General features: G+C 55.6%; 1 protein-coding gene across 1 annotated transcript in view; it reads left to right on the forward strand.

The window, feature by feature from the left end:
- Positions 1–822: 822 nt before the first annotated feature.
- Positions 823–20000, forward strand: part of LOC137308887 (uncharacterized) — a 37336-nt gene continuing 18158 nt past the window's right edge. The window contains exons 1-2 of the mRNA XM_067977322.1: positions 823–1218; positions 15722–16426. Of these exons, the coding sequence (XP_067833423.1) occupies positions 1182–1218; positions 15722–16426 (742 nt within the window). The 5' untranslated portion in view covers positions 823–1181. The remainder of the gene's footprint in view (positions 1219–15721; positions 16427–20000) is intronic.

The following is a 20000-nucleotide window of genomic DNA, read 5'->3' on the forward strand; positions in this document are numbered from 1 at the left end:
TAGAGAGTGAGAGCGAGAGAGAGAGAGAGAGGGGGAAGAGAGAGCGAGAGAGAGAGAGAGGGAGAGAGAGAGAGCAAGAGGGAGAGAGAGAGAGAGGGAGAGAGAGCGAGAGAGGAGAGAGAGAGAGAGAGGGAGGAGAGCGAGAGGAGAGAGAGAGGGAGAGAGCGAGAGAGCGAGAGAGAGAGAGAGAGGGAGAGAGCGAGAGAGAGAGCGAGAGAGAGGAGAGAGCGAGAGAGGAGCGAGGAGGGTGAGAGCGAGAGGGAGAGAGCGAGAGAGAGAGGGAGAGCGGAGGGAGAGCGAGAGAGAGAGAGAAAGAGGGAGAGCGAGAGAGAGAGAGGGAGAGCGAGAGAGAGAGAGGGAGAGAGAGAGGAGAGCGAGAGAGGGAGAGCGAGAGAGAGAGAGAGAGAGAGAGAGAGCGAGGAGAGAGAGAGAGAGAGAGCGAGAGGGAGAGCGAGAGAGAGAGAGGGAGAGAGAGAGGGAGAGCGAGAGGGAGAGCGAGAGAGAGAGAGAAAGAGGGAGAGCGAGAGGGAGAGCGAGAGAGAGAGAGGGAGAGCGAGAGAGAGAGCGAGAGAGCGAGATGAGCGCGAGAGGGAGAGCGAGAGGGAGAGAGCGAGAGAGAGAGAGAGGGGAGCGAGAGAGGGAGAGCAAGATGAGAGAGAGAGAGAGAGGGAGAGCGAGAGGGAGAGCGAGAGAGAGAGAGAAAGAGGAGAGCGAGAGAGAAGCGAGAGAGAGAGGGAGAGCGAGAGAGAGAGGGAGAGGCGAGAGAGAGAAGAGGGAGAGAGAGAGGGAGTGCGAGAGAGGGAGAGCGAGAGAGAGAGAGAGAGAGAGAGAGAGAGAGCGATGAGAGAGAGAGAGAGAGAGAGCGAGAGGGAGAGCGAGAGAGAGAGAGGGAGAGAGAGAGGGAGAGCGAGAGGGAGAGCGAGAGAGAGAGTGAGGAGAGAGAGTACAGGACAGGACAGGCGGGGTCAGAGAGAGGATTGAGAGGCAGAGAGAACAGACAAACGGCCGAGTCCCAGGAGGGAAGCCTCCGGTTCTCCCGAGGACCCCCCTCCTCACCGTCCCAACCTTACCAATCCCGGATCGTTTGCTGTCACATTCCTGGAATTCCCAAAGTTCCTTGAAATCCATGCCGGAGCCTCGGACAGCCTCTGATCCCGAGAGGAGACCCACGGAGACCCGAGATGGGGAACCAACTGCTGAGAGGAGAACAGGCTCCAGGTTTGGAAAGTGCAGCTTGATCAAAGCTTTAAAGGGACGGCCACTTAAAGGGCCGCCTCCGTCGGCGACCGGGGAAGAGAATTTGGCCGATTTTAATCCTCCTTGAGTTGCGACAAGGCTTTGCGTCCCTCAATCAATGTGTTTGAGGTGTTTCATCCATCCCCCTCTCTCTCTCTGCTGGCTGCGAATTGTTCGGGCTATTTGGCCATGGGGGGGAGCACAGAGAGACAGCGGTCAAACGGTCAGGGGCGCGGGGGTGGGTGTTGCGAAACTGTCTGCTTCGGAAAGGGATTGGGTGAATCGTTACAGAGGGGAAACAATTTGCAGGGCGACGGGGAAAGAGCAGGGGTCGTCGTTGGGGAGGGCGGGTGGACGAGCCGGATTGCTCCGACAGAGAGCCGGCACGGGTTCGATGGGCCGAGCGGCCCTCCTCTGGCCTTCCCTTTCCCCCACCCCCGCCGCCACCCGATCGTCGACCCGCTCAACAGCATCCGTTGAAGGGCTTCAGGGCGGTGAGATGTCCCGACAAGGGATGGGGGGGAACCACAAAGACATTCGGGTGAGAGGCATGGGGGTCTCAGGCCAAGGAGGACGAGCAGGACGAGGGATTGGAGGCTGGAGCTCGTTCCCAGTTGGCAAGGCTCCTGAGCTGAGGGCGGAGAGGTCCATCCCGAATCGAGAGGGTCGTCCGGTTTGAGCGGGAGGGGGTCAGGACCATGAGGGGAGAGTCTGCCCGACTTGAATCGAATTACAGGGAATGTGCAGCACAGAAACAGGCCATTCGGCCCACTGCTCCATGCCGGTGTTTATGCTCCACACGAGCCTCCTCCCTCCCCTCCTCCATCTCACCCTCTCACCATCTCCTTCTATTCCTCTCTCCCTCATGTGTTTATCCAGCTTCCCCTTAAATCCATCTACAACTATTCACCTCAACTACTCCTTGTGGGAGCGAGTTCCACATTCTCACCACTCTCTGGGGAAAGAAGTTTCTCCTGAATTCCCCTATTGGATTTATTAGTGACTATCTGATATTTATGGCCCCGAGTTCTGGTCTCTCCCACAAGTGAAAACATCTTCTCTCCGTCTACCCCATCGAACCCTTTCATAATCTTAAAGACCTCGATCAGGTCACCCCTCAGTCTTCTCTTTTCAAGAGAAAAGAGCCCCAGTCTGTTCGATCTTTCCTGATAGGTAAAACCTCTCAGTTCTGGTATCATCCTTGTGAATCCTTTTTGCACCTTCTCCAGTGCCTCTATATCCTTTTTATAATATGGAGACCAGAACTGTGCACAGTGCTCCAAGTGTGGTCCAACCAAGGTATATGGAGACCAGAACTGTGCACAGTGCTCAAGTGTGGTCTGACCAAGGTATATGGAGACCAGAACTGTGCACAGTGCTCCAAGTGTGGTCTAACCAAGGTATATGGAGACCAGAATTGTGCACAGTGCTCCAAGTGTGGTCTAACCAAGGTATATGGAGACCAGAACTGTGCACAGTGTGCTCCCAAGTGTGGTCTAACCAAGGTATATGGAGACCAGAATTGTGCACAGTGCTCCAAGTGTGGTCTAACAAGTATATGGAGACCAGAACTGTGCACAGTGCTCAAGTGTGGTCTAACCAAGGTATATGGAGACCAGAACTGTGCACAGTGCTCCAAGTGTGGTCTAACCAAGGTATATGGAGACCAGAATTGTGCACAGTGCTCCAAGTGTGGTCTAACCAAGGTATATGGAGACCAGAACTGTGCACAGTGCTCCAAGTGTGGTCCAACCAAGGTTCTACACAAGTTTAACACAACGTCCTCTGCTTTTCAATTCGATCCCTCTGGAAACGATCCCAGTGCTTGGTTCACTTCGCTTGCCTTTTGGTGTCGATTGCGTTCAGTTCGATTTCAGTCTGAGTGAAGCGTTCCGGCAGGAAATGTCAGCTGTGGGGCGAGGGGATTGTGTCGGCAGAAGGTAAGTGGAGCAAGTTGGCGAGGGGAGGTCCCTCCCGCCCAAAGAAGCAGCTCTGACACCTCAATGACGACAATTGGCATTCGCGGAGGGCCTTCAAAGCAGGAGAGCGCCCACAAGGAACGGCCGTCGAAAGGAGTTTCACCCCCGAGACGCACGAGGAGATATAGGACAGGTGGCCAAGTGCTCGGTCAGAGGTTCTGAGGAGCATCTCAAAGGAGGAGAGAAAGACAAGAGGGTGGGGTTGAGTCATTGGCGTATGATAATGCCCCTTTAATACCCCATGTCGTCAGATATTTAAACGCCTCCACACCATCGACCGTCCCTTTAATCTCCGAAGGGTGTGAGCCGCAGATCCAATGACTCACTCCGAGTGGGAGACTCCTCAGGTCATTGTTTACTCAGATTGTCGACCGTGACCGTGGGATGATTTCACGGCCAGAGTTGGTCGGTAATCCGGAGGGTGAGAGTCAGTGCGTGAGGGAGTGGGCTGAGACTCAGCTTACTCACTCAGGTGAGTCTCTCCATCTGACCTCATGCTTGATACAACTCATCGCTGACTGTTTGTGAGGCCTCACAGCTGTTCCAGAATTGGATTCGTGTTGCTGTGTCTGGGGAGGTCACTCTAACCCCCCTCTCACACTCCAATATCTGGGGAGGATCCTCGAACCCCCTCTCTCACACTCTCAATATCTGGGAGGTCCCTCCAACCCCTCTCTCACACTCCAATATCTGGGGAGGTCCCTGTAACCCCCTCTCTCACACTCCAATATCTGGGGAGGTCCCTCTAACCCCTCTCTCAAACTCCTGTATCTGGGGAGGTCCTCTAACCCCGCTCTCTCACACTCCTGTATCTGGGGAGGTCCCTCTAACCCCCTCTCTCACACTCCTGTATCTGGGGAGGACCCTCTAACCCCCCTCTCTCCACTCCTTATCTGGGGAGGTCCCTCTAACCCCCTCTCTCACACTCTGTATCTGGGGGAGGTCCCTCTAACCCCCTCTCTCACACTCCTGTATCTGGGGAGGTCCTCTAACCCCCCTCTATCACACTCCTGTATCTGGGGAGGTCCCTCTGACCCCCCTCTCTCACACACTCCTGTATCTGGGGAGGTCCCTCTGACCCCCTCTCTCACACACTCCTGTATCTGGGGAGGTCCCTCTAACCCCCTCTCTCACACTCCTGTATCTGGGGAGGTCCCTCTAACCCCTCTCACACACTCCTGTATCTGGGGAGGTCCCTCTAACCCCCTCTCTCTCACACTCCTGTATCTGGGGAGGTCCCTCTAACCCTCTCTCACACTCCTGTATCTGGGGAGGTCCCTCTAACCCCTCTCTCACACTCCTGTATCTGGGGAGGTCCCTCTAACCCCCTCTCTCACACTCCTGTATCTGGGGAGGTCCCTCTAACCCCCCTCTCTCACACTCCTGTATCTGGGAGGTCCCTCTAACCCCTCTCACACTCCTGTATCTGGGGAGGTCCCTCTAACACCTCTCTCACACTCCTGTATCTGGGGAGGTCCCTCTGACCCCCCTCTCTCACACTCCTGTATCTGGGAGGTCCCTCTAACCCCTCTCTCACACTCCTGTATCTGGGGATGGTCCCTCTAACCCCGCTCTCTCACACTCCTGTATCTGGGGAGGTCCCTCTAACCCCCTCTCTCACACTCCTGTATCTGGGGAGGTCCTCTAACCCCTCTCTCACACTCCTGCATCTGGGGAGGTCCCTCTAACCCCTCTCTCACACTCCTGCATCTGGGGAGGTCCCTCTAACCCTCTCTCTCACACTCCTGTATCTGGGGAGGTCCCTCTAACCCCCTCTCTCACACTCCTGTATCTGGGGAGGTCCCTCTAACCCCGCTCTCTCACACTCCTGTATCTGGGGAGGTCCCTCTAACCCCCTCTCTCACACTCCTGTATCTGGGGAGGTCCCTCTAACCCCCTCTCACACACTCCTGTATCTGGGGAGGTCCTTCTAACCCCCTCTCTCACACACTCCTGTATCTGGGGAGGTCCCTCTAACCCCCTCTCTCACACTCCTGTATCTAGGGAGGTCCCTCTAACCCCTCTCTCACACTCCTGTATCTGGGGAGGTCCCTCTAACCCCCTCTCTCACACTCCTGTATCTGGGGAGGTCCCTCTAACCCCCTCTCTCTCACACTCCTGTATCTGTGGAGGTCCCTCTAACCCCTCTCTCACACTCCTGTATCTGGGGAGGTCCCTCTAACCCTCTCTCTCACACTCCTGTATCTGGGGAGGTCCCTCTAACCCCCTCTCTCACACTCCTGTATCTGGGGAGGTCCCTCTAACCCCGCTCTCTCACACTCCTGTATCTGGGGAGGTCCCTCTAACCCCCTCTCTCACACTCCTGTATCTGGGGAGGTCCCTCTAACCCCTCTCTCACACACTCCTGTATCTGGGGAGGTCCTTCTAACCCCCTCTCTCACACACTCCTGTATCTGGGGAGGTCCCTCGAACCCCCTCTCTCACACTCCTGTATCTGGGGAGGTCCCTCTAACCCTCTCTCTCACACTCCTGTATCTGGGGAGGTCCCTCTAACCCCCTCTCTCACACTCCTGTATCTGGGGAGGTCCCTCTAACCCCTCTCTCTCACACTCCTGTATCTGGGGAGGTCCCTCTAACCCCCCTCTCTCACACTCCTGTATCTGGGGAGGTCCCTCTAACCCCCTCTCTCACACTCCTGTATCTGGGGAGGTCCCTCAAACCCCCTCTCTCACACTCCTGTATCTGGGGAGGTCCCTCTAACCCCTCTCTCACACTCCTGTATCTGGGGAGGTCCCTCTAACCCTCTCTCTCACACTCCTGTATCTGGGGAGGTCCCTCTCACCCCCTCTCTCACACTCCTGTATCTGGGGCGGTCCCTCTAACCCCCCCTCTCACACTCCTGTATCTGGGGAGGTCCCTCTAACCCCCTCTCTCACACTCCTGTATCTGGGGAGGTCCCTCTAACCCCCTCTCTCACACTCCTGTATCTGGGGAGGTCCCTCTAACTCCCCTCTCTCACACTCCTGTATCTGGGGATGTCCCTCTAACCCCCTCTCTCACACTCCAATATCTGGGGAGGTCCCTCTAACCCCCTCTCTCTCAAACTCCTGTATCTGGGGAGGTCCCTCTAACCCCTCTCTCTCAAACTCCTGTATCTGGGGAGGTCCCTCTAACCCCCTCTCTCACACTCCTGTATCTGGGAAGGTCACTCTAACCCCCCTCTCACACTCCAATATCTGGGGAGGTCCCTCTAACCCCTCTCTCAAACTCCTGTATCTGGGGAGGTCCCTCTAACCCCCTCTCTCACACTCCTGTATCTGGGGAGGTCCCTCTAACCCCTCTCTCACACTCCTGTATCTGGGGAGGTCCCTCTAACCCCCTCTCTCACACTCCTGTATCTGGGGAGGTCCCTCTAACCCCCTCTCTCACACTCCAATATCTGGGAAGGTCCCTCTAACCCCTCTCTCAAACTCCTGTATCTGGGGAGGTCCCTCTAACCCCCTCTCTCACACTCCTGTATCTGGGGAGGTCACTCTTACCCCCCTCTCACACTCCAATATCTGGGGAGGTCCCTCTAACCCCTCTCTCACACTCCTGTATCTGGGGAGGTCCCTCTAACTCCCACTCTCACACTCCTGTATCTGGGGAGGTCCCTCTAACCCCCTCTCTCACACTCCTGTATCTGGGGAGGTCCCTCTAACCCCCTCTCTCACACTCCTGTATCTGGGGAGGTCCCTCTAACCCCCTCTCACACTCCTGTATCTGGGGAGGTTCCTCTAACCCCCTCTCTCACACTCCTGTATCTGGGGAGGTCCCTCTCACCCCCTCTCTCACACTCCTGTATCTGGGGAGGTCCCTCTAACCCCCTCTCTCACACTCCTGTATCTGGGGAGGTCCCTCTAACCCCCTCTCACACTCCTGTATCTGGGGAGGTTCCTCTAACCCCCTCTATCACACTCCTGTATCTGGGGAGGTCCCTCTAACCCCTCTCTCTCACACTCCTGTATCTGGGGAGGTCCCTCTAACCCCCTCTCTCACACACTCCTGTATCTGGGGAGGTCCCTCTAACCCCCTCTCACACTCCTGTATCTGGGGAGGTTCCTCTAACCCCCTCTCTCACACTCCAATATCTGGGAAGGTCCCGCTAACCCCTCTCTCTCACACTCCTGTATCTGGGGAGATCCCTCTAACCCCCTCTCACACTCCTGTATCTGGGGAGGTCCCTCTAATCCCCTCTCTCTCACTCCTGTATCTGGAGAGGTCCCTCTAACCCTCTCTCACACACTCCTGTATCTGGGGAGGTCCCTCTAACCCCCTCTCTCACACTCCTGTATCTGGGGAGGTCCCTCTAACCCCCTCTCTCACACTCCTGTATCTGGGGAGGTCCCTCTAACCCCCTCTCTCACACACTCCTGTATCTGGGGTGGTCCCTCTAACCCCCTCTCTCACACTCCTGTATCTGGGGTGGTCCCTCTAACCCCCTCTCTCACACTCCTGTATCTGGGGAGGTCCCTCTAACCCCCTCTCTCACACACTCCTGTATCTGGGGAGGTCCTTCTAACCCCCTCTCTCACACACTCCTGTATCTGGGGAGGTCCCTCTAACCCCCTCTCACACTCCTGTATCTGGGGAGGTTCCTCTAACCCCCTCTCTCACACTCCAATATCTGGGAAGGTCCCGCTAACCCCTCTCTCTCACACTCCTGTATCTGGGGAGGTCCCTCTAACCCCCTCTCTCACACTCCTGTATCTGGGGAGGTCCCTCTAACCCCCTCTCTCACACTCCAATATCTGGGAAGGTCCCGCTAACCCCTCTCTCTCACACTCCTGTATCTGGGGAGATCCCTCTAACCCCCTCTCACACTCCTGTATCTGGGGAGGTCCCTCTAATCCCCTCTCTCTCACTCCTGTATCTGGAGAGGTCCCTCTAACCCTCTCTCACACACTCCTGTATCTGGGGAGGTCCCTCTAACCCCCTCTCTCACACTCCTGTATCTGGGGAGGTCCCTCTAACCCCCTCTCTCACACTCCTGTATCTGGGGAGGTCCCTCTAACCCCTCTCTCACACACTCCTGTATCTGGGGAGGTCCTTCTAACCCCCTCTCTCACACACTCCTGTATCTGGGGAGGTCCCTCGAACCCCCTCTCTCACACTCCTGTATCTGGGGAGGTCCCTCTAACCCCTTCTCTCTCACACTCCTGTATCTGGGGAGGTCCCTCTAACCCCCTCTCACACTCCTGTATCTGGGGAGGTCCCTCTAACCCCTCTCTTACACTCCAATAACTGGGGAGGTCCCTCTAACCCCTCTCTCACACTGCTGTATCTGGGGAGGTCCCTCTAACCCCCTCTCTCACACACTCCTGTATCTGGGGAGGTCCCTCTAACCCCCTCTCTCTCACACTCCTGTATCTGTGGAGGTCCCTCTAACCCCCTCTCTCACACTCCTGTATCTGTGGAGGTCCCTCTAACCCTCTCTCTCACACTCCTGTATCTGGGGAGGTCCCTCTAACCCCCTCTCTCACACTCCTGTATCTGGGGAGGTCCCTCTAACCCCGCTCTCTCACACTCCTGTATCTGGGGAGGTCCCTCTAACCCCCTCTCTCACACTCCTGTATCTGGGGAGGTCCCTCTAACCCCTCTCTCACACACTCCTGTATCTGGGGAGGTCCCTCTAACCCCCTCTCTCACACACTCCTGTATCTGGGGAGGTCCCTCGAACCCCCTCTCTCACACTCCTGTATCTGGGGAGGTCCCTCTAACCCTCTCTCTCACACTCCTGTATCTGGGGAGGTCCCTCTAATCCCCTCTCACACTCCTGTATCTGGGGAGGTCCCTCTAACCCCCTCTCACACACTCCTGTATCTGGGGAGGTCCCTCTAACCCCCTCTCTCACACTCCTGTATCTGGGGAGGTCCCTCTAACCCCCTCTCTCTCACACTCCTGTATCTGGGGAGGTCCCTCTAACCCCCTCTCTCTCACACTCCTGTATCTGGGGAGGTCCCTCTAACCCCCTCTCTCACACACTCCTGTATCTGGGGAGGTCCCTCGAACCCCCTCTCTCACACTCCTGTATCTGGGGAGGTCCCTCTAACCCTCTCTCTCACACTCCTGTATCTGGGGAGGTCCCTCTAATCCCCTCTCACACTCCTGTATCTGGGGAGGTCCCTCTAACCCCCTCTCACACACTCCTGTATCTGGGGAGGTCCCTCTAACCCCCTCTCTCACACTCCTGTATCTGGGGAGGTCCCTCTAACCCCCTCTCTCTCACACTCCTGTATCTGGGGAGGTCCCTCTAACCCCCTCTCTCTCACACTCCTGTATCTGGGGAGGTCCCTCTGACCCCCTCTCTCACACTCCTGTATCTGGGGAGGTCCCTCTAACCCCCCTCTCTCACACTCCTGTATCTGGGGAGGTCCCTCTAACCCCCTCTCTCACACTCCTGTATCTGGGGAGGTCCCTCTAACCCCCTCTCTCACACTCCTGTATCTGGGGAGGTCCCTCTAACCCCCTCTCACACTCCTGTATCTGGGGAGGTCCCTCTAACCCCGCTCTCTCACACTCCTGTATCTGGGGAGGTCCCTCTAACCCCCTCTCACACTCCTGTATCTGGGGAGGTCCCTCTAACCCCCTCTCTCTCACACTCCTGTATCTGGGGAGGTCCCTCTGACCCCCTCTCTCACACTCCTGTATCTGGGGAGGTCCCTCTAACCCCCCTCTCGCGCACTCCTGTATCTGGGGAGGTCCCTCTAACCCCCTCTCTCACACTCCTGTATCTGGGGAGGTCCCTCTAACCCCTCTCTCACACACTCCTGTATCTGGGGAGGTCCTTCTAACCCCCTCTCTCACACACTCCTGTATCTGGGGAGGTCCCTCTAACCCCCTCTCTCACACTCCTGTATCTAGGGAGGTCCCTCTAACCCCTCTCTAACACTCCTGTATCTGGGGAGGTCCCTCTAACCCCCTCTCTCACACTCCTGTATCTGGGGAGGTCCCTCTAACCCCTCTCTCACACTCCTGTATCTGGGGAGGTCCCTCTAACCCCCTCTCTCACACTCCTGTATCTGGGGAGGTCCCTCTAACCCCTCTCTCACACTCCTGTATCTGGGGAGGTCCCTCTAACCCCTCTCTCTCACACTCCTGTATCTGTGGAGGTCCCTCTAACCCCCCTCTCTCACACTCCTGTATCTGTGGAGGTCCCTCTAACCCTCTCTCTCACACTCCTGTATCTGGGGAGGTCCCTCTAACCCCCTCTCTCACACTCCTGTATCTGGGGAGGTCCCTCTAACCCCCTCTCTCACACTCCTGTATCTGGGGAGGTCCCTCTAACCCCCTCTCTCACTCCTGTATCTGGGGAGGTCCCTCTAACCCCCTCTCTCACACTCCTGTATCTGGGGAGGTCCCTCTAACCCCTCTCTCACACTCCTGTATCTGGGGAGGTCCCTCTAACCCCTCTCTCACACTCCTGTATCTGGGGAGGTCCCTCTAACCCCCTCTCTCACACTCCTGTATCTGGGGAGGTCCCTCTAACCCCTCTCTCACACTCCTGTATCTGGGGAGGTCCCTCTAACCCCCTCTCTCACACTCCTGTATCTGGGGAGGTCCCTCTAACCCCTCTCTCACACACTCCTGTATCTGGGGAGGTCCTTCTAACCCCCTCTCTCACACACTCCTGTATCTGGGGAGGTCCCTCGAACCCCCTCTCTCACACTCCTGTATCTGGGGAGGTCCCTCTAACACTCTCTCTCACACTCCTGTATCTGGGGAGGTCCCTCTAACCCCCTCTCTCACACTCCTGTATCTGGGGAGGTCCCTCTAACCCCCTCTCTCACACTCCTGTATCTGGGGAGGTCCCTCTAACCCCTCTCTCACACTCCTGTATCTGGGGAGGTCCCTCTAACCCCCTCTCTCACACTCCTGTATCTGGGGAGGTCCCTCTAACCCCCCTCTCTCACACTCCTGTATCTGGGGAGGTCCCTCTAACCCCCTCTCTCACACTCCTGTATCTGGGGAGGTCCCTCTAACCCCCTCTCTCACACTCCTGTATCTGGGGAGGTCCCTCTAACCCCCTCTCTCTCACACTCCTGTATCTGGGGAGGTCCCTCTAACCCCCTCTCTCACACTCCTGTATCTGAGGAGGTCCCTCTAACCCCCTCTCACACTCCTGTATCTGGGGAGGTCCCTCTAACCCCCTCTCTCACACTCCTGTATCTGAGGAGGTCCCTCTAACCCCCTCTCACACTCCTGTATCTGGGGAGGTCCCTCTAACCCCCCTCTCACACTCCTGTATCTGGGGAGGTCCCTCTAACCCCCTCTCTCACACTCCTGTATCTGGGGAGGTCCCTCTAACCCCTCTCTCACACTCCTGTATCTGGGGAGGTCCCTCTAACCCCCTCTCTCACACTCCTGTATCTGGGGAGGTCCCTCTAACCCCCTCTCTCACACACTGCTGTATCTGGGGAGGTCCCTCCAACCCCCTCTCTCACACTCCTGTATCTGGGGAGGTCCCTCTAACCCCCTCTCTCACACTCCTGTATCTGGGGAGGTCCCTCTAACCCCCTCTCTCACACTCCTGTATCTGGGGAGGTCCCTCTAACCCCTCTCTCACACTCCTGTATCTAGGGAGGTCCCTCTAACCCCCTCTCTCACACTCCTGTATCTGGGGAGGTCCCTCTAACCCCTCTCACACACTCCTGTATCTGGGGAGGTCCCTCTAACCCCCCTCTCTCACACTCCTGTATCTGGGGAGGTCCCTCTAACCCCCCTCTCTCACACTCCTGTATCTGGGGAGGTCCCTCTAACCCCCTCTCTCACACTCCTGTATCTGGGGAGGTCCCTCTAACCCCCTCTCTCACACTCCTGTATCTGGGGAGGTCCCTCTAACCCCTCTCTCACACTCCTGTATCTGGGGAGGTCCCTCTAACCCCTCTCTCACACTCCTGTATCTGGGGAGGTCCCTCTAACCCCTCTCTCACACTCCTGTATCTGGGGAGGTCCCTCTAACCCCCTCTCTCACACTCCTGTATCTGGAGAGGTCCCTCTAACCCCCTCTCTCTCACACTCCTGTATCCGGGGAGGTCCCTCTAACCCCTCTCTCTCACACTCCTGTATCCGGGGAGGTCCCTCTAACCCCTCTCTCTCACACTCCTGTATCTGGGGAGGTCCCTCTAACCCCCTCTCTCACACTCCTGTATCTGGGGAGGTCCCTCTAACCCCCTCTCTCACACTCCTGTATCTGGGGAGGTCCCTCTAACCCCTCTCTCACACTCCTGTATCTGGGGAGGTCCCTCTAACCCCCTCTCTCACACTCCTGTATCTGGGGAGGTCCCTCTAACCCCCTCTCACACTCCTGTATCTGGGGAGGTCCCTCCAACCCCTGTCTCACACTCCTATATCTGGGGAGGTCCCTCTAACCCCCTCTCTCACACTCCTGTATCTGGGGAGGTCCCTCTAACCCCTCTCTCACACACTCCTGTATCTGGGGAGGTCCCTCTAACCCCCTCTCTCACACTCCTGTATCTGGGGAGGTCCCTCTAACCCCTCTCTCACACACTCCTGTATCTGGGGAGGTCCCTCTAACCCCCTCTCTCACACTCCTGTATCTAGGGAGGTCCCTCTAACCCCTCTCACACACTCCTGTATCTGGGGAGGTCTCTCTAACCCCTCTCTCACACACTCCTGTATCTGGGGAGGTTCCTCTAACCCCCTCTCACACACTCCTGTATCTGGGGAGGTCTCTCTAACCCCTCTCTCTCACACTCCTGTATCTGGGGAGGTCCCTCTAACCCCCTCTCTCACACACTCCTGTATCTGGGGAGGTCCCTCTAACCCCCTCTCACACACTCCTGTATCTGGGGAGGTCCCTCTAACCCTCTCTCTCACACTCCTGTATCTGTGGAGGTCCCTCTAACCCCCTCTCTCACACTCCTGTATCTGGGGAGGTCCCTCTAACCCCTCTCTCACACTCCTGTATCTGGGGAGGTCCCTCTAACCCCCCTCTCACACACTCCTGTATCTGGGGAGGTCCCTCTAACCCCCTCTCACACTCCTGTATCGAGGGAGGTCCCTCTAACCCCTCTCTCACACTCCTGTATCTGGGGAGGTCCCTCTAACCCCCTCTCTCACTCACAATCCTGTATCTGGGGAGGTCCCTCTAACCCCCTCTCACACACTCCTGTATCTGGGGAGGTCCCTCTAACCCCTCTCTCACACTCCTGTATCTGGGGAGGTCCCTCTAACCCCCTCTCTCACACTCCTGTATCTGGGGAGGTCCCTCTAACCCCCTCACTCTCTCTCACACTCCTGTATCTGGGGAGGTCCTTCTAATGAAGAATTCGAAGGATTTCAGAGCTGACGTCCTGAGCTGTTGGCCAGATGCCTTTCCTGTTTTATCGATAAGACAACGAGCTGTAACAGGAAGTTCCAGTCCTCCCGCATTCCAAACACATCCCTCTCAATTCTCGTTCTTGACATAATTGCAAAATCAACACATTCCAGCGCAGAAAGAAGCATTTGCAGGCAAACTGCATCATGACAAAGAATGATCCTCTCTCTGACCGGGTCTCACAGTGCGTTAGATACACTGTCCTTTCCCCCTCTGGGACCGGGTCTCACAGTGCGTTAGATACACTGTCCTTTCCCCCTCTGGGACCGGGTCTCACAGTGCGTTAGATACACTGTCCTTTCCCCCTCTGGGACCGGGTCTCACAGTGCGTTAGATACACTGTCCTTTCCCCCTCTGGGACCGGGTCTCACAGTGCGTTAGATACACTGTCCTTTCCCCCTCTGGGACCGGGTCTCACAGTGCGTTAGATACACTGTCCTTTCCCCCTCTGGGACCGGGTCTCACAGTGCGTTAGATACACTGTCCTTTCCCCCTCTGGGACCGGGTCTCACAGTGTGTTAGATACACTGTCCTTTCCCCCTCTGGGACCGGGTCTCACAGTGCGTTAGACACACTGTCCTTTCCCCCTCTGGGACCGGGTCTCACAGTGCGTTAGATACACTGTCCTTTCCCCCTCTGGGACCGGGTCTCACAGTGCGTTAGATACACTGTCCTTTCCCCCTCTGGGACCGGGTCTCACAGTGCGTTAGATACACTGTCCTTTCCCCCTCTGGGACCGGGTCTCACAGTGCGTTAGATACACTGTCCTTTCCCCTCTGGGACCGGGTCTCACAGTGCGTTAGATACACTGTCCTTTCCCCCTCTGGGACCGGGTCTCACAGTGCGTTAGATACACTGTCCTTTCCCCCTCTGGGACCGGGTCTCACAGTGCGTTAGATACACTGTCCTTTCCTCCTCCGAGTAACTTTTCGGCAGTGCAGCGCTCCCTCAGTACTGACCCTCCGACAGTGCAGCCCTCTCCACTGAGGGTCGGTACTGAGGGAGCGCCGCACTGTCGGAGGGTCAGTACTGAGGGAGCGCCGCACTGTCGGAGGGTCAGTACTGAGGGAGCGCCGCACTGTCGGAGGGTCAGTACTGAGAGAGCGCCGCACTGTCGGAGGGTCAGTACTGAGGGAGCGCCGCACTGTCGGAGGGTCAGTACTGAGGGAGCGCCGCACTGTCGGAGGGTCAGTACTGAGGGAGCGCCGCACTGTCGGAGGGTCAGTACTGAGGGAGCGCCGCACTGTCGGAGGGTCAGTACTGAGGGAGCGCCGCACTGTCGGAGGGTCAGTACTGAGGGAGCGCCGCACTGTCGGAGGGTCAGTACTGAGGGAGCGCCGCACTGTCGGAGGGTCAGTACTGAGGGAGCGCCGCACTGTCGGAGGGTCGGTACTGAGGGAGCGCCGCACTGTCGGAGGGTCAGTACTGAGGGAGCGCCGCACTGTCGGAGGGTGAGTACAGAGGGAGCGCCGCACTGTCGGAGGGTCAGTACTGAGGGAGCGCCGCACTGTCGGAGGGTCAGTACTGAGGGAGCGCCGCACTGTCGGAGGGTCAGTACTGAGGGAGCGCCGCACTGTCGGAGGGTCAGTACTGAGGGAGCGCCGCACTGTCGGAGGGTCAGTACTGAGGGAGCGCCGCACTGTCGGAGGGTCAGTACTGAGGGAGCGCCGCACTGTCGGAGGGTCGGTACTGAGGGAGCGCCGCACTGTCGGAGGGTCAGTACTGGGGGAGCGCCGCACTGTCGGAGGGTCAGTCCTGAGGGAGCGCTGCACTGTCGGAGGGTCAGTACTGAGGGAGCGCCGCACTGTCGGAGGTGCCGTCTTTCGGATGAGACGTTAAACCGAGGGCCCCGTCTGCCCTCTCAGGTGGACGTAAAATCCCACGGCCACTATTGGAAGAAGAGCAGGGGGGAGTTCTCCCCGGTGTCCTGGGCCCCGATATTTATCCCTCGACCAACATCACTAAAAAAAACAGATGATCCGGGTCATTCTCACATTGCTGTTTGTGGGATCTTGCTGTGCGCAAATTGGCTTCCCTCCATTGGTGCTTTTGTTCGGCGGGGTGTCATTGGGCTCTGGGGTTGACGGGTCGCAGGGGAGGGGGCGGAGGGGAGAGTGGGGTTGGGCGTTGGCCTCTTGACTTAACCTCCGCCTCCTCCCGACAGATGCCTCCGTCGGCCCTCTGCACGCACAGGGCGATCCCGCGGCAGGAGGGAGGGGCCCGAGCCCCGGGGACTCGCCCGTTTCCCCCATCGGGAGCCACCGCCTGCCGGACCCCTCTCCCGACTGCACCTGTGCGGGCGAGCCAGCGGAATCGTCCCCCGCGCAGCTCCCGGGTGCCCATCCGAGGTGCCGAGGTATGAGCGACGGCGAGTCGGAGGGCCAGTCCTCGGGGGGGGCCTCTCGGGAAGGAGGTGGTGACTGGGAGCGCCACCAGGACCTCGAAGATGCTTTGCAGGAGCTGCGATCTGCCCAGGAAGTTCTCCAAAGTGTGACCGGTGGACAGGCCCATCGGGGACAACTGGACGCCAACGCTGGCAATGAATTCGTGGAGCGGCAGGACTCGGAGACGTCCCCAACCCATTGGCTGCAGGGGCAACCGGGAGGGGGGCAGCAGTGGGATAGCATGGCAGTGCTGCAGAAGTGCCAGCAGAAATTGGAGGCCGTTGAGCTGAATTTGACCTCCGGCCTCAGGAAACTGGACTGCGGGAAGGGTCGAGTCCAGGGTTCGAGGGGAGGTGCCCGGGAGCAGGACGGGGCGGGGGGACCTCCTTCCTCCTCCTCCTCCTCCCCCAGAACCAGGAGCGGGCGAACGGCATCAGGATCCGGGCCTACAAGGCCTCAGGAGGACATCGTTCCCCACCAGACAGGTGAGGGCGTGGGATGAACTTCGAACTCTAAGGCCAGTGTTAGGGCCCGGGAGTGAGATACAGGCTGGAATCTAATCGAGGGGTTCGGGGGGTTTATATACAGAATAACAGATACCCGGGAGTGAGTTACAGGCTGGAATCTAATCGAGGGGTTCGGGGGGGGTTTACATATAGAATAACAGATACCCGGGAGTGAGTTACAGGCTGGAATCTAATCGAGGGGTTCGGGGGGGTTTATATATAGAATAACAGATACCCGGGAGTGAGTTACAGGCTGGAATCTAATCGAGGGGTTCGGGGGGGTTTATATATAGAATAACAGATACCCGGGAGTGAGTTACAGGCTGGAATCTAATCGAGGGGTTCGGGGGGGTTTATATATAGAATAACAGATACCCGGGAGTGAGTTACAGGCTGGAATCCAATCGAGGGGTTCGGGTGGTTTATATATAGAATAACAGATACCCAGGAGTGAGTTACAGACTGGAATCTAATCGAGGGGTTCGGGGGGGTTTATATATAGAATAACAGATACCCAGGAGTGAGTTACAGACTGGAATCTAATCGAGGGGTTCGGGGGGGTTTATATATAGAATAACAGATACCCAGGAGTGAGTTACAGGCTGGAATCTAATCGAGGGGTTCGGGGGGTTTATATATAGAATAACAGATACCCGGGAGTGAGTTACAGGCTGGAATCTAATCGAGGGGTTTATATATAGAATAACAGATACCCGGGAGTGAGTTACAGACTGGAATCCAATCGAGGGGTTCGGGGGTTTATATATAGAATAACAGATACCCGGGAGTGAGTTACAGGCTGGAATCTAATCGAGGGGTTCGGGGTGTTTATATATAGAATAACAGATACCCGGGAGTGAGTTACAGACTGGAATCTAATCGAGGGGTTCGGGGTGTTTATATATAGAATTACAGATACCCGGGAGTGAGTTACAGACTGGAATTTAATCGAGGGGTTCGGGGTGTTTATATATAGAATAACAGATACCCGGGAGTGAGTTACAGACTAGAATCTAATCGAGGGGTTCGGGGGTTTATATATAGAATAACAGATACCCGGGAGTGAGTTACAGACTGGAATCTAATCGAGGGGTTCAGGGGGGTTTATATATAGAATAACAGATACCCGGGAGTGAGTTACAGGCTGGAATCTAATCGAGGGGTTCGGGGGGGTTTATATATAGAATAACAGATACCCAGGAGTGAGTTACAGACTGGAATCTAATCGAGGGGTTCGGGGGGGTTTATATATAGAATAACAGATACCCGGGAGTGAGTTACAGGCTGGAATCTAATCGAGGGGTTCGGGGTGTTTATATATAGAATAACAGATACCCGGGAGTGAGTTACAGGCTGGAATCTAATCGAGGGGTTCGGGGGGTTTATATATAGAATAACAGATACCCGGGAGTGAGATACAGACTGGAATCTAATCGAGGGGTTCGAGGGGGGTTTATATATAGAATAACAGATACCCGGGAGTGAGTTACAGACTGGAATCTAATCGAGCGGTTCGGGGGGGGTTTATATATAGAATAACAGATACCCGGGAGTGAGTTACAGACTGGAATCTAATCGAGGGGTTCGGGGGGTTTTATATATAGAATAACAGATACCCGGGAGTGAGTTACAGGCTGGAATCTAATCGAGGGGTTCGGAGGTTTATATATAGAATAACAGATACCCGGGAGTGAGTTACAGACTGGAATCTAATCGAGGGGTTCGGGGGGGTTTATATATAGAATAACAGATACCCGGGAGTGAGTTACAGGCTGGAATCTCATCGAGGGGTTCGGGGGGGTTTATATATAGAATAACAGATACCCGGGAGTGAGTTACAGGCTGGAATCTAATCGAGGGGTTCGGGGGGGTTTATATATAGAATAACAGATACCCGGGAGTGAGTGACAGACTGGAATCTAATCGAGGGGTTCGGGTGGTTTATATATAGAATAACAGATACCCGGGAGTGAGTTACAGGCTGGAATCTAATCGAGGGGTTCGCGGGGGTTTATATATAGAATAACAGATACCCGGGAGTGAGTTACAGGCTGGAATCTAATCGAGGGGTTCGGGTGGTTTATATATATAATAACAGATACCCGGGAGTGAGTGACAGACTGGAATCTAATCGAGGGGTTCGGGTGGTTTATATATAGAATAACAGATACCCGGGAGTGAGTTACAGGCTGGAATCTAATCGAGGGGTTCGGGGGGGGTTTATATATAGAATAACAGATACCCGGGAGTGAGTTACAGGCTGGAATCTAATCCAGGGGTTCGGGGGGTTTATATATAGAATAACAGATACCCGGGAGTGAGTTACAGGCTGGAATCTAATCGAGGGGTTCGGGGGGGTTTATATATAGAATAACAGATACCCGGGAGTGAGTTGCAGACTGGAATCTAATCGAGGGGTTCGGGGGGGTTTATATACAGAATAACAGATACCCGGGAGTGAGTTACAGACTGGAATCTAATCGAGGGGTTCGGGGGGTTTATATATAGAATAACAGATACCCGGGAGTGAGTTACAGACTGGAATCTAATCGAGGGGTTCGGGGGGTTTATATATAGAATAACAGATACCCGGGAGTGAGTTACAGACTGGAATCTAATCGAGGGGTTCGGGGGGTTTATATATAGAATAACAGATACCCGGGAGTGAGTTACAGACTGGAATCTAATCGCGGGGTTCGGGGGGGTTTATATATAGAATAACAGATACCCGGGAGTGAGTTACAGACTGGAATCTAATCGAGGGGTTCGGGGGGTTTATATATAGAATAACAGATACCCGGGAGTGAGTTACAGGCTGGAATCTAATCGAGGGGTTCGGGGGGTTTATATATAGAATAACAGATACCCGGGAGTGAGTTACAGACTGGAATCTAATCGCGGGGTTCGGGGGTGTTTATATATAGAATAACAGATACCCAGGAGTGAGTTACAGACTAGAATCTAATCGAGGGGTTCGTGGGAGTTTATATATAGAATAACAGATACCCGGGAGTGAGTTCCAGACTGGAATCTAATCGAGGGGTTCGGGGTGTTTATATATAGAATAACAGATACCCAGGAGTGAGTTACAGACTGGAATCTAATCGAGGGGTTCGGGGGGTTTATATATAGAATAACAGATACCCAGGAGTGAGTTACAGACTGGAATCTAATCGAGGGTTTCGGGGGGTTTATATATAGAATAACAGATACCCAGGAGTGAGTTACAGACTGGAATCTAATCGAGGGGTTCGGGGTGTTTATATATAGAATAACAGATACCCAGGAGTGAGTTACAGACTGGAATCTAATCGAGGGGTTCGGGGGGTTTATATATAGAATAACAGATACCCAGGAGTGAGTTACAGACTGGAATCTAATCGAGGGGTTCGGGGGGGGTTTATATATAGAATAACAGATACCCGGGAGTGAGTTACAGACTGGAATCTAATCGAGGGGTTCGGGGGGGTTTATATATAGAATAACAGATACCTGGGAGTGAGTTACAGACTGGAATCTAATCGAGGGGTTCGGGGGGGTTTATATATAGAAT

This window comes from Heptranchias perlo, unplaced genomic scaffold, assembly GCF_035084215.1.
Source record: "Heptranchias perlo isolate sHepPer1 unplaced genomic scaffold, sHepPer1.hap1 HAP1_SCAFFOLD_1427, whole genome shotgun sequence".
Classification (NCBI taxonomy): domain Eukaryota; kingdom Metazoa; phylum Chordata; class Chondrichthyes; order Hexanchiformes; family Hexanchidae; genus Heptranchias; species Heptranchias perlo.